Genomic DNA, 25,141 nt, shown 5'->3' with positions numbered 1-25,141 from the left:
CTTACACACCAAAAAGAATAGTGTAATTCATTTCAGGAGGGACCTGGGTGAAATAACAGTTGACAGTGAGTAATAACTCCAATAAATATTTAGGACAAAAAAATTGTCATTTTTGAAGATTTTCAAAAAATTCGGAGCTTTTCAAAATCTGCTTACACCTGATACAGTATCAGTATAAAGTTCTTCATATTCTGAATCAGCTGAAGCCAATGAGATTGAGCCAACTGTTTCTGTTCAGTATTAAAATTTTGCTCTTCAATACTGTCAAGAGAAAGCTGAATATGCTTTTGCTGTTACGTTTTCTCGATATTTAGTTCCAGTGATTCAGTAAGGATGTCAAAACCTCTTATATCATCGTGAATATATTACTATTTTGCAGGATCCACAAATTTAATCATAATATACCGCATATATAAAATAAGTGAAAAATGCTTTTGTGAAACAATATCCCATGTAATATTTAATAAATCTCACGCTTTCTTATTCAGACGAACAGTTGTTAAACTTAATGGCAACAAGTGTAATTAAGGTGCTAGAAATTTTTACCACAGGTAAACTGGTACTTTATTGCTACGTTAACACAGTATTGGAATCAATTGTTAAATGTAATGAGTTTTTTTTTGGCACCATAGGTTGTTTTTTATTTAACTAGGTCGAATTAGATGCGTAGGCATTACATATTTCGGTGATTTTCTATTCATATACAACCCAACCAAGTAACTATAATCTAAAGTGACCTAAATCTACATATATGTCAGATATTTACAGTTATAAGTAATTAACTTTTCACGCAAATTCAGTAATAGCGTTAGAGAAACTAGGAGTCTTTTGTAAAAATTATAATTAGTTACTTGTTTAGGCAGGTTATTTAATTTGCATGTTATTTGTAATTTTTTACCTGCGGGTTCCAGCATCTATAACTGGTTTAGCGTACGTTGAAATTATATTTAACGAATCTTCTTGGTCAGTTCCTGACTTTAAATCTTCATATAACTCCAAGATTTTGTTATTTTTGCTAAATCTAACCAGTTTTCCATGTACTTTTTGATTAATCATTGAAGATGTCCACACCTGTAAAGAAGAAGCTTTCCTAGCCAAAAAGAAAGAACACCACATAATCAATTTCGGTTTTGTAAAGGAACGTCAACTTGTACAAGATTTACCTATTAGAGGTTATTGACACTCACGTAGATTAAATCTATCAGCCTCATTTTTCAAAGGCCTTTGACAGGGTAAAGAGTAAATGTTTATCATTTTATCTCAATTAAGTTTGATATCTTTCCTAGTGATTCATGTTCAAATTCTTTATAAATTCTTATTAATTATTCTGCATTTATAATCACTCTCTGTGGCTATGAAAGCAGTGGGGAATTCCAGGTGAGGTCTTGAGAATCAAAAGTTTCTTTAGGGGTAAAGAAAAATATAATACTGCATACACAACTGTTATCTTCTGATGATCACATATCTAAGAAAAACTTGGATTGGGGATTTCTTCTCGTTTCATAGTACTGCATTTGCATTCTACTTCTTTGTCAATAATTAGATCAGAGAAAATATTATGTTGCTTAAGTGTTTCATTGTTCATCCCTTCTATTCAGTTTATTTGTGAATGATCTTTCGAATGAAATATAGTCATTTTCTAAGCTTATATCTAAGGTAAGGTTAACTTAACTATCTTGGGATTCTTTCAGATGTTTTCCAAATATCCCCCTTCTATTCAGATTCGTTGTCAGTTTAATGTTCGTATTCCATATCTGTTAACTCTTACTCTATAAATATTATTATCTCAATATCTTCGTGGCTGAATGCATTCCAACATTAGATGAACATGTTCATTGTAATTAATTAAGGTGTTAGATCTTTGAATATTAAAAATGCTACTTTATAGTGTGGTTTGATGGAAAATTTTCAATCAATTTCCAAGCTTGTATGTCTTGGGACATGCGGATGATCTTAAACTTTATAGAAATATTATGCATTGGAATACTTACTGAAAGGAATTTGGTATCTGAAATTTTATTCCTATCTTTGGGTTCATACTTGATGATGATCAATTCAAATTTTGACTGTTCTTTTGATTTGGCCATAGACTGTCTGAAGCTGATCCAGACCTTGTTGACTATGTCATGCAAATTTTATGTATATAAATCTGGATTGCAAATAATACGATGATTGTTATTGCACATTATCTTAAAAATTATTATAAATATAAATGTCATCTTTTTTTGCAATAAGATAAAGAATCATTTATTGATTTACATTTAAAACATATTTTTTAACTGCATATTAATTAACAAGTAAAAGAAAGCAAAAAATTCAAGTGACACAGATAACCCACACATCGCCTACATTTATTCCAAAGCCTTAAAGAATCGCATAAAAAAACAAGTAATTAGTTTATTTTAATGTATGTCGCACTGATTAGTTACATTATAGTTACGATCGTTTAAATGACAAAATATAAAGACACTTCGACGGAGCTATAGAGCTAGATCAAATATTTATATTGCCTCAAATGATGCTCCCCAGGGAAGAAATGATCTGTTTGCAGATGATGACTCGAAGTTTTTCAAAATGCCAGTGCTGCAGTGCATTTCATTTCGATACGTCATTTTTTGTTATCAAAAAACCATCAGCTAACCTTGTAAGATGAGTATTTTTATTCAGTAAGTAAACAAGATATAAAATGTTTCACCTATAAACAAATAAAATTGATCATGGAAAAAAGGTGATTTCAGTCGAATTTTAGAAAATTCAATATTTCAGCGATTGCCTAACGATAATTAATAAGCCAACATTGACATTGATATCGCGGCTTTACTCAGACACACAATAAACAATATTGCAAATATCTTAAAATAGAATACGTGATAAACAAATATTAATGACTGCCTTAAGTATAAAATACAAACGATTAAGAGACTTGTTTTGGTTCAGATAATAGATCTGTTTACTACTTTACTTACTTAAGTCGCATTGTTGAATCTATTCAGACAAGTTGCCGTTCGTTCAAGATTTTTTGGGACTAGTGTTAGTGTTAGCGTTAGCTGCATATTAGAAGGTATGAACTACTTTTTTCTTTGTATTGGTTAATAGTGACATTTGGCTATTAGTTTCGCTATTTTTATCAACAAATGGCAACACAGCGCGTGCTACAGCTATACCCCACGGGTAAGCGTCCGGCGGCTGATCGTTTCAGCGCTATTGCCATATGCTGCAAGGAATGAAGTGGGTGATTCCCTAGAAATTTCGAGAAATGGCTTCGGTGTCACCGATCTGGATAAACAAATTTTTAAATAAAAATTTATCTCGTGTCCTAAGAATGACAATACTGTCGAAACATTGATATAGACTGAAACTTTTTTTCACTGTAATTTTACTTTAAAGAGAGAGGCAAACCGTTATATGGTAATATGTGAGAATTACTAAGAAATCCATGGGTATCCGTGAAGATCATCTGGAAAAATAATTTGATTTATTGCTAAATTGTATTAAACGGTGGAGGTATGCGTACGCGCACTCAACTAAAGTGGCTATCTTCCTGACGTAAAAATGATAAATGCCCGATGGCAGGCATCTTGGAAATAATTCATCCGTTGGCCGCCATTTTGTTCTGCCCATTTCAAACTGTCAGTTTTGTGTCAAAAAAAATATTTATTGCTACGACCAAACCCACAATAAAGTATTGTAAGGAGGTCTGGCACAGGATGGCCCTTTGCACTGCGACCATTGTTTTTGTCTATTGTGCTTCCCCTCTCCCTATGTATCCAATACGTTCGAGGATCAGCCCTTTCAGTGGAAGCGTTAGCAGATCCTCTTCATTCAACGTATATGTATGTAGAATCCTGTCTCTGCTGCGGCTCAGTTCTCCACAATTTTCAAACAAGGGTTCCATTGACTCCTCTTCCTTACTAAATATGCAGATATATCTATCGGACAAACCCATTCTGTGTAAGTAGGTGATTAGTATGGTGTACCGATATCGAAACAGTATACCGGGTCTATGTCAAGCACTAATACAGATCATCAAAAGGGGAACTAGTACCCTGGCTTGTGTTTATCCCTTAACTGCAGTGATACTGAGATCCGTGATTTCAAGTGAAGTCCTAATCGACCTTTGGTTCGGCATACAGCTGACTCATCTTAGTATCGCCGGATCTGCTTCTGTATTAGAAAGTGCGGTTTCCACTGCGAGGAAGTCCGCATTATCGAAGACGCTCTCAATTGTTTATAAGCACCCGGGGCTATATTTCGATATCCCAAACTATTTTGTGCAATGCTGCAATAATTCTTTTTCTTTTCTGATAGGCAAATTGAAGTCCATGCAACGGACTTGTGGAGAGTACCTCCAGGAATGAGAAATTATTGGACCAGTGCCTCAGGTACTGGTTCGACTGTCTTCAAGATAAAAGAAGATAGACGGATCTATTGGATTCGTGCTCCTTTTTGAAAGGTTTTTGTGCAGCCTGGCTGTGGCTGGGACGTCCTTAATATCCTCACAGAAAAGCTTCCATGATTTCCTTCCCTGTACCCTTCTAAATTTCCAGTTCATTTGACTCTGGTGAATTCCTATCTTGCTGTGCCGCGCAGTTTCTTAAGATTTCTGTTCCATCAAAGTAACCTGTTCATGGAGGTTTTTATCTTGGCAGGACAGGTCTTGAAATAATGATATGATCGTATCATGACGAAATGAAAAGTGTGTTTCCAGTGGTTCTAGAGTGCAGATCTTGCGAGTATGTCAAGCAATCGGTTGCCTTGGCTTTTCTATAGAGCAATTGACTGCTGCGCGAAATTATGATCTGGTACTTCTTCCGTCTTAAGCCGCTATGCCTGTCTTTAATTTTTTCTTTTATTACTATTTAAAGGAACCGGTATTTCTCGTCCCTCATAACATGTCCGAAATATTCCACTTTTCGTCGCTCCACTGTGTTTCAGATCTCGGTCGTTGTATTAAGACGTAGCAAGACATCAGCATTCCGTAGTCTATCAATCCAGAAAATCCTGAGTATGCGACGATAAACCCATATATCAAAGGCTTCAATCTCTATCCAATGCCGATCCAACAGTGTCCATTCCTCTAGTTCATAAAACAAGATGGAGGAAATATTTAGCATTTGGCCATTGACTCAGTTTAATACAGAATACAGTCTACATGTGAGAAGCTGTTTTATTTTGATAAATACACTTCTGGCTTTTTCAATGGGGATCCGTATTTACTGTCCAACATTCCATTCACAAGGTAACATCCGAGGTATTCATAGTGATCAATTCTTTCTATTATTTCTTGGCCAACTGACCAAGACACTCTTTTTTTTAATTTATTGTTAAACCACAGGCATTACTAGCCTGGTTAATTCTTGTTAGTAACCATTGCAGATCCTGAGAAGAACTGCCCAGTAATACTGTATCATCATCATAGCGCATGTTCGGTGAAAATAAATTTAGAGTAGATATTAAACAATAATGAGTAAAGCACGCAGCCCTAGCTGACTCTTCTCTAAATTTCTATCTCATCCTATACATGGTCAACCTGAACCTAAAGCTCGCTGATTTCAATATAGATTAGCGATAATTCTTATGTCACGCTGATCCAGTCTGATGTTTTAAAGGTTTTGTAACGTTTGAGAATGTTGTACTTTATTAAAAGCCTTCTCCTAATCTATAACACACATGGATACTGGTCTATTCACATGTACGCATTAGCTTTTATTTACAGCGTGATAAAACTGGACTTCAACCAATTTTAAGGTATTCTTCCTGAGATGTATATGGTGTGAAATAAATCAGTAAGAACCTTGGTGACACTATCATCTGCTAGTTTAAGAATATCAACATAGATATAGCCAGGGCCTGCAACTTTACCTTTCTTTCGCCTGTATGATTTCCTGTAATATATTTGGAGCAGTACTCGCCTCTTCAAAAACATGTTGCTCAGGTCTGTCATCCTGAAATAGATGCTGAATGTAATGATTCCAGATTTGTAATTTCTCCTTTATATCTGTTATGACGGAGTTATTGTCTCTGATTAACTTGCAATTTGGACGTTTCCTGTTCATTCTTAGTGGTTCTATTATTTATTTTCTTGTGTAGGTTGAATGAGTCATGCTTCCTCTGTAACTCTTAACTTCAAATTTCTCTTTAAAAAGCTCGCACACTCATAGAATATGGCAACAACGCTCATGCGGCGAATGGTGTGGAATGCGCCCGATTCCAAACCGATATGCTTATGCCTTGACAGAACTTTGAACTTTAACCCACAATAGAAATGAAGATCAGCTGAAATTTAATATGAAGAATCAGATAGGAACCACTCGTTAATAATCATATGTATATCCACGTAAAAGAAATAATTTCTTAAAGAGATTTATCCTACAATACCCAAGGTTGGTGTCTTGTCAATAAAAAAAAATGAGAAATAACTTTCGCCTGCGTTTATTGATGCCAATACCATTCTAACGTGACTCCTTTTAGGGTCTAAACAAGCCGAGTTGAGGTCAGTTACCATAAAACCTATGAGTCACCAAACCAAAAAAGAGCATGTGCTTATTAAAAAATAAAAATAATATATGATAATTAGTTGCATAACTTTTTAGACAGTCGTACAGTACTTTTGAAATTGATTTAATTTAATTTTCGGTCTGGCAAACATGATGTTCTAATGACTAATCTACTGTAATTAGATGCAAGGAAAATCGTTTAATTTGATGGTATTCAGTTTACTTAGAACCGCTAATTTGCAATTACCGGCCATTATTATTTGCCCTCAGTATATTCACTAATTGAAGACGTCTCATTAGAGGCTGTTTGTTCAGTCGACCGTCGAACTTAGGTTAACGCTTTATTATCTTGACTTCCTTTAACATTTTGAATACATTTAGTCTGAAAAGCTTATGCCAATCACTTGGCTTATTTTATGCTCATATACATTTTATTGGAAATCCTAATGGCACTGGAATCTTAACAAAACTCTGAAGATCTTATTAATGTTAAAAAAGGATGGGAGAGATGAACACAAAAAGTGGGGGATAAGGAAGTACAAATGCGGAATCACACAAAACAACCAAGTTAACCAGAACCTTCTTCTTCTGTCAAAATATTTTGTTTCATTCTAGTTTTATTATTCTCAAATTGAGTACAGGAGTTAGATGAATTACCAAATTTCTTTTAATAACAAAAAAAATTAGCTCAACTTTGTTATGAGTTTTGAGCAGTAACGCCATTTATTGGTTCCTCTCCAAGCTCTCTCAAGGATTGCAGCTTGTAAAGATACAGTGTTAACTTAATAAACAAATGATTTTTTGTCCTTGACCATGTCAAGCATTAGGCTTATATCACTCTCTGGATTCCAAGGGTGCATCAAGATATAGTTCACTATTTTTGCTACAACTTAATTTCAAAATGATTATTTTATTTCAGATGTCTTCTTGCACAGTACCCGCTGCCCCAGCTCCCCCAGCCCTCAAGGATCTTCCAAAAGTCTCTGGAGACTTAAAGAGCGAGTTGGAAGGATTCAGTGCAAACAAGCTGAAGAATGCTGAGACTCAGGAAAAAGTTGTTCTTCCATCTGCAGAAGGTAATTTTGTTTATACTTTTTTATCATTTAAAATTCGATTGTTTTTTTTTTATATTAAGAGTGATTTTTTTGAGATGTTTAATTTTGACAGTCGTGGCAAATGATCTAAGGGATCAGACAGATGATAATTATGATGTTCGACAGACAACTAGGCAGTTTATCGCGACTTTGAAAGCTCTACCTGGAATCAAATTTAAAATTACAAAATTTGATAGCTAGAAGACCAGAGGTAAAGAGACTGATTGCGCTTCACAAATGAGGTAACGCGTACGTAAAAGTAAACCTCGGCGTTATTGGTCCGAAGTATACGTCTTTGTCGAGCCCAATCATGAGCATTAATGCACAAGACAAAGTTATTATACCTGAACCAATAGACAGTTAGTAAGGTTATGTTATAAAAGACTAATTAAGAACTGAACTTCTTAACCTGGAAGAAGATATCTGTTATACTTCGAAGACACCTTAACATTTACGAACTAAGTTAAACACGTAGCGAAACCGATAAGACCAGACCGGTTTTTACCAATTCCTATAAGGAACCCATCAATACACAAAGAAGTGAAAACACAGGTAGGAAAAATTTTAGACCATGGTCTTCATGACTTGACATGACATGTCGTCATTGAATGACATGTCGTCATCGTTCACGGAAAATTAAATGAATTAACCATAGATGACAGCTACCCTCTACCGAACATAGCTGACCTATTGGATATCAATTAGGAAAATGTCAATATTTCTCTACCCTTGATCTCGCTTCTGGTTTCCAACAGTTTGATATAGATCGAAACGATATTTCCAAAATGACTTTTTCAGTAGAGAATGGTCATTACGAATTCATTCGTATGCCATACGGCTTAAAAAATGCCTTGTCCACATTCCAGCGTGTCATGGACAACATCCTTTTGGGCATTTGCCTAGTCTACATGGACGACATTATTATCTATTCCCCGTCGACTGTATTTAAAATTTCCCGGAATATAAAACACCAAAAGATATAAATTCTTTCTTAGGTCTTGCAGGTTAATATCGTCCCTTTATACCCAACTTTACCAAGATGTAAAAACCTTTTTCAAATAATTAAAACAACCCTTAGTTTCGGGACCCTTTATCTTAATAAGTCCTTCGAAGAACCTTCTTACTTACTACCGATACAAGCGCATTTGCAATAGGTGCTGTCCTTTCCCCAAGGTCCTATTGGCAAAAATCTTTCAATAGCATTGTACTCAACGATCGAGAGAGCTATCATGTGTCAAACACAAAGCTAGATGGTGTCTAAAACTTGAGGAATACACATATCGTATCGAGTACAAACCCGGAAAAATAAATAGGATACCGATGCACTTTCCAGAATAAGAATTAATTGTTTTGAAGAATGTGCTACGATGCAAAGGTTTTTACATAAATGAAAATAATACATTTAAAGAAGAAGAAATCCTCCATCCTACTGCCACAGATGATTATGAAGAAACTGAAGAGTATATGGTACAAGAATGTAATAAATTAACAAAATGACCTCTTTACTAGATTGCTCTAAAATTGAAATATCAAATAACCAACTCTTGGATAAATCGCTTAAAAACCTAATTTTCTTTCTCGATTTCAAATCTAGTATTAGCATCATTCACAGCAAATCAAGTAACAATAGGATATATGTTATAATTCTTCTACCCTATAACCTGGAAACGGTAGTTCCAGATCATATACAGAATATTTTACATATAAAACAGGGATCGACACGCATTTGATGACTCTGAAACTTAGTGTTTAGAAAACAATTTTTAACTATCCCTCAATCTCACGTTGTATAATATTTGTGCATTTTTCCCCAGCATCCCTTTACTTTTTCTTTAATATAATTAAAATTTGGATTAAACAGAACATTGACAAATTTCATATTTACAATCATTAGGTAGCTGGAAGTCGCAAACGTGCTATCGATTATTATGATTAACCATTATTCCAATAATTTTTAATATAATGAGAAAAAACAGTTAATATTACTGTTTCAACTGTCAAAAGGTGGCTTTCTGGGTCTAGTTATCGTTGATTTTTTGCGTACGCACGATAAGCACACAGATCAGTCTCCTTACCCCTAGTCTCCTTGATAGCTGTCAATATTTTAGACAGTTTTGGCATTTGATGGATTTGACAAGTTAAGCTTGACAGAAGATAATTATGAAGTTTGACAAATGAAAACTATAGCAGTAACAAAGTTTAAATAGACAAGTTTTGGAAATTCTATTGAGAATAAAATTGTAACTTACCAAAGTTGGCAGGTGCTATTGAATGGTGAAAAAAAAAACGGGTTTTTATTAATTATTTATAGTAACATTGAACAATGCAGATGACAACAGGAATGCCACGAACTATAGCAGTTACAAAATCTTTTATTACTAATTGACTGTTTATTCAAGTATGTTAATATTGTTTATATTCATTTACCAGATTTACGCTAACTCTTATTCTGTATTAGCCCCTAAAGCGATTTATGACATCCAATATTTTTAACAGCATTTGACAATTATGATAAATAATTTAGACGATCAAGGTTTACGCATGCGTCTGATTGTAAAATGTATAAAACATCTGACAGATGTTATCAAATGTTTAAAAAACTATTGATAATTTAATTGCAGTATCGTTAAATTCATTTACCAGGTCTACACGAACCATTAATTCGCATTAGTCGCTAATTTAGTGAAAATACTATGTGACATGACAGGTTTATGCGATGAAACTAAACAGCTGTTTCATTTTCTTCAATCAGCTGAGTTAGGTTTGACTTTTATTGGGTGGCAACATGGAGAGATACTGCAAATGTGCGTTAACACTAAAGCTTCATGCGGATTGAAAGTGAGATCATTCATCCACATCTCCAATACGTTTTAATGTACTTACTAAGAATTCCGATCTTGAAAACAGTTTTAAAATGCCTTTTATATTAAATTCCTATTTGGCTAATACTCATTATTACGGCGCATGTGTATCTCAATTGAGTTTGTCGCAAGCAAAAATGAAATTACAACTGAAACAACAACCAATATTTTTGACAGTTATTACATAATAATATGATGTATTTGACAGTGATGCGTGACGTTTGACAGCTGAACTATTATGCTGCAAATTTTAGGATAAATTTGTTTTTTATTAACTATTTATAATTTAATTGTTTTTGTTCATTAGGTTAATCAAAATTAAGGGGTTTTCATCAAATTCAAATAATCTGCGTATGTTAATAATTTATGACATGCTCGAATTTGTAACATCCAGTATCCTTGTTCCCTAAAAGTTTTGCCATTTTTTTACAAAAATTAAACGAGCATTTTTGACAGCTAACAGGTGTCAAATTTTGAAAACTCATTTGCCCAAAACAACATTTAACCATAAAATAAATTCCTTTTTTTAGGCACATCTGTTTCGGCATTTTTTTCCCTCCTTCTCTTTAAATCATTTCAATTTCGTCGAAAGACAAAAACGCCTTCTGTGTTCCCGGTTCAACCGCCCCTACCTAAGTACTAAGCTATTTTAACTTTGTCTGACAGCGAGGCGAGATAAACATGTCGCAGATGGATCCGGGGTTAAGGTTCTAAATTTGGATGAATAAATAAAAAAGCTAAGGCCAAGGAATTTTCGGATTTAATGGGCTTTATGTCCTGCTGATGGAGTATAAGGTTGCGTCTGTACGGTGTAAATTATTGCATATAAAAATTCTTTTGGGAAAATTAATTTACTCATTACTTCTTTGTAGTGTCACTCAGGTCGAATATGTTTTTCTTTTTATTTTTGGAAATAATTGTGTGTTTGGGAATAATTGAAGATGCAGGGTGTGTCAAGGTTCTCTCGTTAGATTATTCTTACTTAGCGTCAACATTTGCCAAAGACCTTGCATATTATGTATATTTTTGTGTTAGAATTTAAAATTGTATTATGACATTTATATATACTTTATTATCAACTCGACACGGTTTTAGCATCTTCAGGACAAGCAGTCAGCGTGACTGCTAATAAAACACATTCATATTATACATTTATGCCACATGAATACTTATCTTTGAATAAGAGGTACGAGAGATAGAGTCCTTGCAATAACGTGCTGATAAGCTTGTATTAAGAACATTATAAGATCCTTTGAATATTTACTGAGTATGCGTGTATGGTCATAGTTCTATGAACTCCTCCGCCTCTTTCCATTATCCTCCAGAAAATTGGGCGTTTGTGTGCTACTTTCCCTCCTATGATTAGTCGTTCCATTGTTCCTGACCTTCTAGCTACATGCCCAAGGTACTGTAGATTCATGCGGTTTATTCTTGTTAGCAGCCTTATCCCAATTTCTTGTAATACGGATCGGTTGGTGTTCTCACCACGATACTCGTAAGAGTCTAATGTCTATAAACCCACATTTCGAAAGCCTTTATTCGATTTTTATCTGCTTTCTTTAAACTCCGCTAGGTACGTTACAAAGCTTCAACTAGACGTAGTTTTGTTGTTTTGGTGAAATCTTCGCCTTTTCAGAATTTATTTAGCTTGGTAGTCGCTGATCTTGCCATATTATACTTACACGACGACGTATTTCGCTTTCACTTCCTTGGTCTTTATATTGCTTGGGTCTTGACTCATGTATGTTGGAATGTTCCTCAAGTTCCCTACAGACCCCCTACGATGTGATCATTTATCTCGCCTACTTGCTTTCTTGATCTTTCTGTTCAGTTGTTTAATTTTATCCTGGTTCTCTTCATTTGGCGCTAGCTTTAATTGTTTCTGTCACTCGACGAGCTGTAAGGTGTTGTCACTAATCCAATGTTTTTTCTTTTGATGATTCAACGGCTTTAGTTATTCACTCTTTAGTGCTTTGCCTCCTCTACGTTATCGACGACCGGAATCTCGTGGTTTTTTTTAAGACCGTATAAAAAGATCTAGATCAATGTTAGGTGTGGTTTGTTTCTTTGGTTTAGTTTTGTATTTGACCCAAAGTAGCTTGTGGTCAGACCCACAGCCTACCTCCAGCTTGTCATTGATGTTTTTGATTGAACTTTGATTTTGATTTATTATTAAAATATAATTGATTTGGTTTTTAGTTGGACCATTCGGTTTCCTAATCTGTGTTTTTTTACATTTTTTGGGTATGTCTTCGGATAGAGTACTTCCAATTTTTACGCTGAAATCGCCCAAAACAACCAGTTGGTCTTTCCTTGGTACCTTCGCATTCCAAAATACTGCAGATCTCTTCGACTTCTTGATCTAGTGTTTCGGTTGGGGGCATATGTACTTGCGTTTAGTGTAATTCTAATTATTCGGTCATTGACAGGATTGTACTCTATTACAGATTTAGAGATACAACCAATGATATGCCTCTTCGACCAGTTTGTTCCGCTCCGAAAATGAGGACATTTTTATTTAGGATCATAAATTCTCAATAAACACCTATTACGTTTGACTTAAAATAAAATCCTATATAATTTCAAAATTAAAATAATTGACAATTCTTAAACTGTTGTATATTCTAATAAATAAGCCGGAAATTCCTGAAACTTCTTTCTCTTGGTTGATAAATGTAAATCAATTTTGGTCAGAATTGTTAAAAAAAATGTCCTCTACGTTTCCATCTGAAAATCCATTCTCTTCTCTTCCCTTCTCATGTTGGCCTAATAAAATACATACTTTTTTAAAATCTTAAAGTAAGTAACCAAAATATTATTCTGATCGTTTCAATACTTTTTTGGTTCCACGATTTAGATGTAGCCGAAGAAAAAACACACCTCGCCCTGATCGCGGGAGTAGAAAATTTTAACTGCGCACTACTCAAAAGGACCGATACCAAAGAAAAGATCGTACTACCAAACGCGCAAGGTAAAAAAGGACACGGCGATCAATAAATTAAAAAAAAAACTCTTGTGTGCGTTGGTTTTAAATAGTGCAATAGTCTAAACCGAGAATAACCCAGGCTGGTTTTTGGCTTTTATTTAATTTAACAATAACGCAGGTTTTAAACATTAACAGGTTTGATGCCACTAGTTTGCCAATAATTATTAACTTTTGCAAATCTTTTGGTTTCCCTCATTGATTTTTTAAAAAATTAACAACGTTTTAAGCTTGTTTGTACTAAAAAATATATAATTTTTAAAATGTATATTTTAAATGCTCTTTTTTACAGATTTACAAGCAGAAAAGAATGAGAAAGCGCTTATAGAAGGCATCACCAAATTCGACGCCTCAAAACTGAAACATACAGAAACTCAGGAAAAGAACCCACTTCCGGATAAAGATGGTAGGTTTTTAGCCAATTATTCCTGTTGCATTTAAGTGTTTATTCATTAATGTATTTTATGAAAACCTGACTCGAAGAAACCGTTTATAGATTGACTTATTTTGAGTATTTTAAGAATAAATTAAAAACTGTTTGAGATAAGCCTTTGGAGACAGAAAGAGTAATTTAAACGAATAACTTCTTATACCCAGACCCACATAATATAAAACGATATGATTTCTCAGCTATAACCAGTTTGATCTGCCAATACCTAACGGGCACCAGATTTTTCGGAATATATTGGAAACATTTAATTGCTTAATTATTCTTGAACATTTTTCCATATAACTTTCAAGCTATTGAAGATATTTGTATAATTCCTTTGTAATACTAAAAAAGAAAATTGATTCTAAGTTAAAAGTAGGCTTAACTAGAACAATTTTGGTCTCACAGTGATTTTTTTATTAAATATTTTTTTAAGAATCACTCTAAAATTGTTTGAGGTACTTAAATAAAGCTTTTATAGGAAGAAAGGATATTTTTTAACGAATGATTTCATATATGAACAATTTTTGTAGGTCTTATACTTTCTGAGTTACAACCAGTTTTTTCTGCCAACACCCACAGCTATCAGATGTGAGGTTTTTGGAAATATATTGGAAACATTTAATTTTTTAATTATTCCTGGACATTTTTCCATATTACTTTCAACATATTTGGTTAATTCTTTTACAGTTTTATACAGGACATTCCCTAGATGGGTTTTATGCAAAGAAATCCTTTGCTTGGCTTAACCAGAGTTGACTTAATCAGAACAATGTTTGTTTTAGAGTATTTTTTGAATAAATCTTTTTTAAAAAGTTTTTTAAGAATAACTTGAAAACTGTTTGAGATACTTAAATGAGGCGAATATAGAAAGAAATGGAAAACCCAACGAATCATTTTATATATGAAGCATTTTTGTAGGACTTATACTTTCTGAGCCATAACCAGTTTTATCTGCGAAGACCCAATGGCCACCAGATTTGTGGTTGTTGGAATGGAAAACATCATTTTTTAAAATTCTTGGACATTTTTCCATATAACTTTCAAGTTATTAAAGATATTTGTATAATTCCTTTATATTATTATAGGTGACATTATATAGATAAATTTTACGCAAATAAATTGACTCTAGCTGACAAGTTGGTTTAATTAGAACAATTTTGGTTTCAGAATAATTTTTTCTTTAAATAACTTAAGAACTGGTTGAGATTTTTAAATAAAGCTTTTATAGGAAGAAAGGATATTTTTCAACGGATTTATATATTCAATTCATATATTCAACCATTTTTGTAGGTCTTATCCTTTCTGAGCCATAACTAGTTTTATCTGCCAAGACCCAATAAACACCAGATTTAGGGTTGTTGGAATAAATTGAAAATTTTGATTTTGTTAATTATTATCCATGGGCATTTTTCATATAACTTTCAAACTATTAAAGATATTTGTATAACTCCTTTACAGTATTATAAAGGACATTCTGTAGATAGATTTTATGCAAAGAAATTTACTCTAGTTTATAAGTTGGATTAATTAGAACAATTTGTGTTTTGGAGTATTTTTTCACAATTTTTTTTCAAAATAATTTGAAAACCGAGAGATACCTAAATAAAATACCTTTTTTATAAAGAAAGGATATTTTTTAGCGAATAATTTCACATATGAGCCATTTTTGTAGGTGTTATACTTTCTGAGCTATTACCAATTTTATCTGCCAATACCTAATGAACACCGGATTTGAGGAAGTTGGAATAAATTAGAAAGTGTTTTTTTCCAATTTATTTCAAGCTTTAGAAAGAATTAATTCTAGGTTAAAAAATGGCTTAACTGAAATAATTGTGGTTTTCGAGTATTTTTTTGCTTTTATTTCCTAACCATCTTCAGTCATTCATACAGTAGTAGCAGAATGTTGCTACTGTCTTAAAATTATAACTAATTTTTCTAGTATTAACCGTCCAGTGAGCTCACATGGTTAAAAGCTTAATGAGATTAGAAAAATGTTTTTTTCACTTTTTTATCTAATTTTTGAAAAATATCAATAAAGATTTGAGAAAACCCTCCAAGCAGTATCGGGTGTTGGTTTCATAAATAACTTACCTGGAAATTGTAAAATAAAAGCTACAAAGCAGTGCTGGACAATCATTTTTACTATTGGGCGTGTCTTTTAACGTCACATTTAAAACAGTTATAAGCTTGATGCAACTTTGAAATAACCGCCATTTAGAACTCACTGGTTTGTTTCGAGGTCAAAAGTCTCTCAACGGCATTCCAGTCTGGTTTTTTGAAAAATTGTAAATAACAATTGACCTTTGCATGATGTGTATTGAGTAATATTTTTATTTTTTTTTTGTTTTTCACAATTTGCTTTTGCATGATTTGCTGTATAGCTGTGTTGCAAGAAAAAACGCACCAAAACCTCCTTAGTGGCGTGGAGCATTTTGACAAAACCACTATGAAGCATGCCGAGACGACTGAGAAAATTGTCCTACCCGACACACAAGGTGGGTATTGCATTTTGCAATTGCATGCAATTATTGCTTGTATTACTTTAAGAAGAATGTAAGGTAGGCAGTATATTGCACCGCATCGTAGCCAATGAATTTCGTATAAATTTTTTAGTCAATAAAAACTACAAAACTTTCGGCAGTAATGGCAACACCGTGGTACGAATGCTGTCTATAGGTCTCGCTCTTTCCCTATTATATATCCCCGACAGTCTGACCGCTATACTTGATAACAAGAGAAAATTACCCTTCCGTCGCTTTTCTTCTCCCTCTATTTTTCATCGATTTGGAAAGACTGGCTCTCTGGATGTGAAATGATACAAGGGAGAAAGGAGTTCAATAAAAACTTTACCAAGTTTATATATTTTGTATATTTTATCAAGAAATAAAGAAGGGTTACTATCCATTCGAACAATACATCCTTACTGATTTAACCAACGCTAGGGTGCTAAGATGAGCTATAAAACTAGAGAACAACGGAATTGATGAAATAAGAAGAATATCTTGGCTTACAAACATCAGGGAATGATTCATAATAAGTTAATTTCTGACTTATTCCAGGGAGCAGTTTCCAAAATAAAAATAACAATGATAATAGCCAACCACCGAAGTAAAGAAGAAGAATTGTTACATGCTGAACCTAATTTTAAATCCGTTAAAATAGGGGCTTATTTTCGGGTCCTTTCAGGCAATTGAGGTCTTTATAATTTTTTTTTCATGGCGTTGAATGTTTTTTCATTTAAATAGGTTCATATATTCATAGAAATTAAGGCAGTATTTAATTTTAAATAAGATATTACATGCCTGGAAGAATTAAAGAAATCCATTTTTTCCTTCATTTTCCATGCATTAGAAATTATTCCAGGTTTTTGAACCCTTATTTGAAATAAAACAACGAGTTGAATGATTAGCATAAAAGTCATTTGTATCTATAAAGTAATTGTATTAAAATTCTTTTCCCTAAGCGTAGAAGAGGGAAAATTATAGTTTTTAAGCATTTCAAGCTATTTTTTTTAGTTAGTTGTCCTTTCATGCCATTGAAATTATGTCTATGATACCTTAAATCTGATCACTTAAAAATGTATTAATTATTTTATGATTTTTCAGCAATTGAGCAAGAAAAGGCTCAAACTAACCTATTGTCCGGCATCGAAAACTTTGACAATAGCAAGCTGAAACATGCTGAAACCCAAGAGAAAAATCCACTACCCACTAAGGAAACCATCGACCAAGAGAAGAGCGCTTGAGTTGTCAAATGAAGGCTGTCAAATGTCATTAAGTAATGAGCGTCATTCCTTGATAAAAAGGATTTAATGAGACTAAAAAACAGCCTTTTGTGATAATTTTACTGGCCCAGAGCCCATTTTTGACTCGATGTGAAAATAATTTAAGCTATACGTTACTTTTGACATTTGGCGTCTAGATTTATGGCTCTTCCTCAATCCGGAGGCTCATTTTTAAAAGCCAGTTTTGTAATTTTTTTACTTTTATATTATAATATTTAAAACGATATATTACTATTTATGATGTACGAGACATACTCTCAATTTGATATATAATACTATATTAGGTATGCAATTATGTTATTTGTGGCGAACCTAGATATATGATATATTCTAATAAAATATTAGTACATAAGATACCTACATCATGGAAACTGCAATAAAAAAAATATTTTCAAGGTAAATGTCACCTTTACTGTTATGGTAAGGTTGCATTTATTTAATAAAATTTTTGATACGATGAGCGAAGCCAAATGTGAAAAATGTCCTGCCATTTTTTAAAGGTGTCTTATTTTTTCTGCTTAAATTAGAATTATTTTCTGTTTTTTTTTATTCGATTTCACTATTTTGCATAAATTTATGGTGCTTTAATAAATTTGTTAAAAAACCAATTTTAAGAGTTCTTATTTGCTCCAGACGAAATGGGACATAATTTTATAAATAGAGAAGATGGAAAAATCTAATTGAAAACCAGGCTTTTAAACCTAAATATAATAGACAATTCCTTATATATTATAGGTATTGTATTAATTTCTATACAGGAAAAATTCTAAAATTGCTTAGTTCTTAATTTAGTATATTTTTACAATTAGTTTTTATAAGAAAAGTATAATTTTTGTCTTTATCATTTCACAACCTTCTCATGGAAAATATAAACAGTGCATTAAATTTGTATGCTAGACTACCATTCGATTTAAAAAAGGGGGTGGTTTTCATTTTTAAGCATATAAGGCTACCTCAACGTAGCAATACATCTTTATTGTCTTTGTCACACACGTCTATCAATTTTTTCAAAACGAAATCAAAGTTTGTCAAATGACCTACACTGGAAATCATCATTTGGTTTTGAGAGACAGAAAATTAGCTGCCTGATTTTAAATCATAGGGAATAATAAAGGTCACCAAAAAAATTAAGAACGCCGCTTATGGTATATTTATTCTAGACACCTACAAAAAATATTCAAATCCTATGGGGGATTTGGAAGTTATTTAAAAAAACAAATTTATGTTTCAAAGATAGCATTAATAATACAACTGACTGAGCTGCGCGTCAATGCCGTAAGAGTACGCCACAGAAATGTTTTAAGACCTAATAAAATAGTTTTAAATTTGATTAACAAAATTGCCAACTCTCGAAAATTTATGTACAAAAAAAACGTTCTTATAACAAATTATTGGGTAAAAAATGCCTTTTCTTTGACTAAAATCTTCATAAGAATATTCCTATAATTAAAAAAAAAAATAAGGAATACTTGTAAACAAAAATAGGAAAAAATTAGCGATGCTACTGAAGTTTTTAATGTTACCACAATTCAATATTCCAAGAACATTCCCTCAATGCTTTATAGAACTTTAGTACTATGTCCTTGGATTAGGGGTGAACGTTTCTTGATCATCCTTTACATTTTTTTTTTATGTTACTTTTACAAGGGTGTTTTTTAAATATTGCGACAAAATTCAGAAGCGTGTTCCTTGGACGAAATCAAGCAAAAAAGTTCATATAAACATATGTCTTAAACGTCTTAGATTTTATACTACAGGGGTGGTAAAGTTGAAAGAAAAAACTAGTTTTTTTCGATCAATTTGATACATGTATTCATGTGTACATGTACTTGAGGCATGTATTCGAATGTTTTACCAGAAAAACTTTTTAAAAAAATGCTGAAAATAGAGTTACAAAAGTTATACTTTCTTTCTTTCTTTCTTTAAGATACAGATTTAGGCGTTAAGGCTATCCAGAATAATGGATTTTATTTTTTTATTCGAAAATCGTTCATTGGGCGAAAAATTACCTAGAGAGATAAATACAGCGTGCGGCAACATAATTTTCTTTTTTTAAAATACAATAAAACACATTTTATAAAACATAATTTTTTTTTGTCATGACCTTTGTCAGCATAGCAGCGGGTATGTTGGCAATTTCTGTCTGTATGTCGGCCTTTAGTCCTTGTAGGGTCCTTGCACGGTTAACATATACGCGGGATTTTAAAAAAAACCACGAAAATGGGCTTTATCGCTGTAAAAACAATTGCGTTCTCAGAACATTTTCGAGAAACCCTTACATGCATTGTTTCGAGAATTCGCGCATTTTCGAAAGTCGCAGTCGGAGATTTCTGCACAATCGGCAACTTGGTGATGGTAAAGTAGGTCATCGCGAAGGATACGCCTTACTGAAAGATCGAAAGTCCAAGGGTAAACGCATGTTTACGCGCAGAGCGCCTTGGAATTGCAAGTTCTTACTACCTCAAGGTTCTCAGGTGTTTTGATTGGCCGAGGGAAGCCAGTTTTTAGTCTTGTGGTATTCCCGGATCCCGGTTTGTCTAAACCTAGTGACCTATGTAACAATGGATTTCCTGTCTGGAACGAGGCCTAATGGGACTACGTTAAAGCGATTTTGAAAAAGTTCCTCCACGACAAACGCACGCTGCTCACTGTTCTAACGCATGATATGATAATAATTCAAAAATATTTTTTGTGACAAGAAAAACCAGTGGCGTTTTCTTTAAAAAAAATATTCAGTTCAAAGCCCGTATGAACGCCAATGTTGAATTTAAAAATTTAAATTGTATATAGGAAAAACGGTATGGATGCTTACTGTTTTTCTTTCAAATCTACCACCCTGTAGTGTAAAATCTAAGACGTTTAGACCATATATTCATAGGAATTCTTTGGCTTAATTTCGCCCCAGGAACACAAAATCTTGTCGCACTATTAAACAAACACTCTGTATATTAAAGAAAATTAACCCATGGCGCCGCGACGCTTCAGTCTGAACTATCAAATTATATTACGGTATCTTGTCGTACGAGGCCATTGCTCTCATATTAAATATTGGTTTTTTTATGCTTTTAAAAATAATTTAAAACTGGAAAGTTTTATATTTCATCCTCTATATATAGGATATTGTGAAAGAAAAACAGCATTGATCAAACAGAAAAAGGGCACCGTCCTGTGTCTGTCGTGAATGCCGACATTTAAGAGTTTTACTACTAAAGAGATATTTCGGACTAAAATCTGTATCAAATTATTTATTAGTTGAAATTTCTAAATTAACGTTACAAAATAAAAATAAGTACATTGGATAATAAAAATAAAGTAAATAAAATAGTGGAGAACAAAAATCACATAACAGACGCTGCTCAAGAAGTCGATGGTAATCCCTCTGATGTTGTGCTCAACGAGCTATCCAACAGCTCTTGTCGGGTTCTTGTGCAAACTAAAAACCATTGTAAACAGAAATAAATTCATTTATTTTATAATAATATTTACCTTTCTTAGAGGGCTCCCATCCAATGAAGGCGTTGTTCTTCTTGTTCTCGTTTTCAAGCCATTTTTGCAAGGGTTTGAAAAAATCTAAGATTCCAGAAGCGTCCATAGTTCGTTGACCGGTTATCACTTCAAGGGCATCAGGCCAGGGACGAGATGAGCCCATTGTCAGCATTTCCCTTTAGAAGTATTAAATTAATAATGTTATATCATTAAAATGTTAAATCGTACTTTAAAACGTTCCCAGCGGCAGTGTTTTCATATATATCACAGTCGTGTAATTGTTTTTCTAAGTTGTTCGGTTCGTATTGGCCAGCTTTTTCACAAAGCGAGCGGTGAAACTGATATTGCAGTACAAAGGCAATGAAGTATCTATAAGAAAAAACAGCACATTAACACAAAGATACCAATTTCTATTTGAAAAATTTAGAAATGTACACACATTCTGAAAATCGCTGAAATAATTTTCACGTTACTGTCGTCTTAATATATTAACAGGTAACAGTCGTAGAACTTTTTCAGGAAATACGTACGTCTATGTTTTACGTGGACATCTGGTGAATGTTCATGAAAGATATTTTGCTATTAATTATTATGATAGCAAATAATGCCTTAATAAGATACAATAACAATAAAAAGTTGATGATGGACTCAAAAAGAGGAAACATACGACGGATTGTGACGGATTGATCATTAATTGTATCATTAAATCGTTTTCTTGCAAAGCGCAGAAGTACGGAAGTATTTGGATTTTTTTTAATTATTAAACGACATTTTGATAAGCTGTTTCCAACAGCCCGATGGTGACCTTCGAATTTCGGATATTCTGTACATTACCTTAAATATGGAACATCTGCAATAATGTGATATTTAGCGGCTGGGTCAAAGTCCTCTTCACTTCTGTCAATTGGTGGTTCAATTCCTTGATACTTTTCTCTCAGTTCCCACCATTTGCAATTGTAATCGTCTGGTTTGGTTTTTTCAGAGAACACGTCCCATCTCCACAAATCCATCAGGTAACCGAAAGGAAGGAATGTAATTTTCTGGAGACCAAGCTAAAAAAATGAAGCCTATCGGTTGTAGTACTGCTATTTATTATTTTATTAACTGGTATTTTAAAATTGACATACATGGGCACTGTTAGAACTCTAAATCTTATGAAATTAGATTTTCCTAAACTGTGCATTCATACTTAATTTGTGAAAAAAGAAAGTTTTCTCAGAAAAAGATCAGAAGAGATATAGTCAAAGGCCTTGTTAATGTCACATGAGAAAGCCCCACTTAAGCTGCTCAAATCCTATATAAAGATTTTTATGGCAACAAATTAATGGCACTAATAGCAAATTACGTTTAAAACCAAACTATTTAGAATTGAAAACTAGTGTAATTTTTATTGTTCTATTCTGAATTCAATCCTTTATTTAAGATTTAATTTCAAATGCAGAACTGAATGTATCTTTTTCAATATAAACACTGTTTCTTCCATTTTCTAACAATAAACAAATAATCTACTTACTTTAAACAATCTGTTTAGTACATGCTTCATGTTTCCATTATCATCTTCGTTGGGTAGTAATCCTATTTTCTTTAAATGTTTTGTACTTTCCACTGATAAAGCTATCAAATCTCCAATGGCTTCATGAAAACCATCATTCGCCCCTTCTTTGAACTTGATCGGCAGATCTTTGTATTGTAGAAAATATTCGATGTGGCCCATTTCATGGTGAGCGACAATGAAATGTTCCTGGGTAACTTCTGTACATTGTTTTATTCTGAAAATTTAAATTCGGGCATAAGATGAGAAGCGTAAAATTTAAAAATGTTACTCACCTAAAGTCTTTTGAATCATAAAAGTCCCAAGCAGATGCATGGCAAACGAGTTCTCTGTCAGATGGTTTTTCTAAAATTGAGTTTTTCCAGAAAGTCTCTGGCATCTCCGTTAAGTTAATGGATTTGAAAAATGCCTCTGCTGTTTTAAAGATCTTCGTTACGGTGTAATTCTAAAAAAATAGAATTTGATAATTGTCACCTGTCATAGCTGTCAAATTTGGCAGTTATGGCAAATGACATAATGGAAATAATTTTATTATTAATTCATCTTTTTCTCTTTGCCAATTTAACGGTTTTTGCTAAGATTTCGAGTTATCAGCATTGCTTTGATACAAGGACCTTACTTTTAGGGTCACTTAACTAATTGCGGTTTTAAAATTAGTCGTTTGCGACAACTGTCAAATTTTGCAATAATGGCAAATCAATAAAAAGTTAAAATTATTAAAATCGTTCAATATTTAGATCAAATTCGTATATTCAAAATATTTAGATCTTTGTAAAGCCTTTGAGTGTAATAATATTTTTTCAGTCCATTGAAAAACCGCCCAATCCAAACCTCCAAAAGGGTTGTATTTACAAGAAAATTTATAAATAACCTTTTTGTTAAAGACACTAAAATCAATGCAATTGTTACATGACTTTTTAAGATATTTAGATTTTGATAAAGCCTTTAACAATATCACATTTTTTCTTTCAATTCATGGAAGAAATATGGCCATTTCTGTAAAACTTGTAATATTATTCAATAATTATTTCGCGTACTTTCCATAAGACCTCTATGAAAAGAAGAAAATTCTTTGTTTTTAATAATTTTTACTTTCAAAAAGGGACTATTTAAATCTAGTAAAGTTCAATATGGTGCCCATATGAGAAAGAAAAGCTGATGTTGGACGCCACAAGACGAAACGCTGTTTCAATAAATTTTAAATCATCATAGTGTTGGGTAACAGCACTGGCAAAGGAAATGTGACATATTTTGCTCAAGGGATAGAAAAAAATTGTCAAGATTTTCGTTTTTCTTTTTAATAATTTCTCCGGAATCCAGTCACCCTGTAGATAAAAATCCAATTCTCTTAATAGAAATTTACGTTATGTCTAGGAATACCTTAAAAACATCCTTAGGATAACGTTTCTGGAATGTTAAAGTTGATGCCTGTACATTGAAACACTTGAGGAATATGTATACCAAAATATGGTATAATACCGGGTGGCACACCAACTATGTAACAAGCTCTGATTTTTTTTGGGTTTTGATTTTTTTTTTGGAAATTTTGGATATGTGTATAAGCTATGAACCTACTTAATTTACATAAAAAATATTCTTTTAACTTCCGGTTTAACCAGAAATATCTACAACTTTTTTTTAAGGAACTCTATGTATTTTTTTTATGCTATTCGCCGCACATTCAAATTCTCTTTTCAGTGACACTTCACAAGTTGGCATTTAATTGACAAGTGACAGTTAAAAGTAATTTTAATGTAAATCATCTAGAAGGCTATGGACATTGCTTTATCATTTATTAATTGGTTTAATTAAAAAAAGTACTGTCAAAATCACACAATAAAAGTATTATCCGCAATTTGCGCTTATAAATTAGGCTTGAAAAATTAAATAAGAACTATTGCCCTTTTTTTAGACGATAATTTTATATTTTTAAAATGTTATAACAGAGTACAGCTAAATGCATTATATGTATATTAAATAAAATGGTCCAGTTTATATCCTAGTTTTCTAAATATCTAAAGAATTTGCAAAAAATAAAATTCAACAGTTAATGATTATTGACAACAACAAAAAGTGGTAATTAAATATACGCATGTTCACAATTTCTAAATACCAACACACTTAGCTAAAACAATTGGTAACGCGATGTCCATAGCCATCTATAATTACATCTATAACTATAGATTATTTACATTAAAATCACTTTTAATTTTTTCACTCGTCAATTAAATGTCAACTTGTCATATGTCTCTAAAAAGAAAATATTAATTCGCGGCGAATGGCATAAAAACATATGTAGAGTTTCATAAATAATAAGAAAGTTGTAGGTATTTCCGGTTCAACCGGAAGTTAAAAAAATATAGTAAATATATCCACATATCCAAAATTTAAAAAAAAATCATAATCCAAGAAAATGAGAGCCTGTTACATGGTTTCTGTGTCACCCACTAT

General features: G+C 32.8%; 2 protein-coding genes across 9 annotated transcripts in view; one reads left to right on the top strand and one right to left on the bottom strand.

The window, feature by feature from the left end:
* The window catches only part of LOC126748109 (thymosin beta), a 47,106-nt gene extending 28,846 nt beyond the window's left edge, over positions 1–18,260 (top strand). Inside the window, exons 1-6 of one of the 5 annotated variants that reach the window (XM_050457117.1) lie at positions 2,895–3,061; positions 7,417–7,573; positions 13,310–13,423; positions 13,728–13,841; positions 16,250–16,363; positions 17,474–18,260. In XM_050457117.1, coding sequence (XP_050313074.1) covers positions 7,417–7,573; positions 13,310–13,423; positions 13,728–13,841; positions 16,250–16,363; positions 17,474–17,613 — 639 coding nt within the window. In that variant the 5' untranslated portion in view covers positions 2,895–3,061 and the 3' untranslated portion in view covers positions 17,614–18,260. Of the gene's footprint in view, positions 1–2,894; positions 3,062–7,416; positions 7,574–13,309; positions 13,424–13,727; positions 13,842–16,249; positions 16,364–17,473 lie in introns of those variants that run through there. The other 4 variants (XM_050457115.1, XM_050457119.1, XM_050457118.1 and 1 more) reach the window with 4 other exon arrangements.
* A 2,622-nt stretch (positions 18,261–20,882) lies between these two features.
* LOC126748108 (angiotensin-converting enzyme-like) overlaps positions 20,883–25,141 on the bottom strand; it is a 41,218-nt gene continuing 36,959 nt past the window's right edge. For all 4 annotated transcript variants that reach the window (XM_050457114.1, XM_050457113.1, XM_050457112.1 and 1 more), the window contains exons 7-12: positions 22,966–23,135; positions 22,652–22,907; positions 21,973–22,190; positions 21,367–21,507; positions 21,139–21,314; positions 20,883–21,085 (exon numbers count right to left, since the gene is read on the bottom strand). In XM_050457114.1, coding sequence (XP_050313071.1) covers positions 21,009–21,085; positions 21,139–21,314; positions 21,367–21,507; positions 21,973–22,190; positions 22,652–22,907; positions 22,966–23,135 — 1,038 coding nt within the window. In that variant the 3' untranslated portion in view covers positions 20,883–21,008. The remainder of the gene's footprint in view (positions 21,086–21,138; positions 21,315–21,366; positions 21,508–21,972; positions 22,191–22,651; positions 22,908–22,965; positions 23,136–25,141) is intronic.

Source organism: Anthonomus grandis, chromosome 22, assembly GCF_022605725.1.
Source record: "Anthonomus grandis grandis chromosome 22, icAntGran1.3, whole genome shotgun sequence".
Classification (NCBI taxonomy): Eukaryota; Metazoa; Arthropoda; class Insecta; order Coleoptera; family Curculionidae; genus Anthonomus; species Anthonomus grandis.
This window is presented reverse-complemented; position numbering and strand designations above follow the sequence as displayed.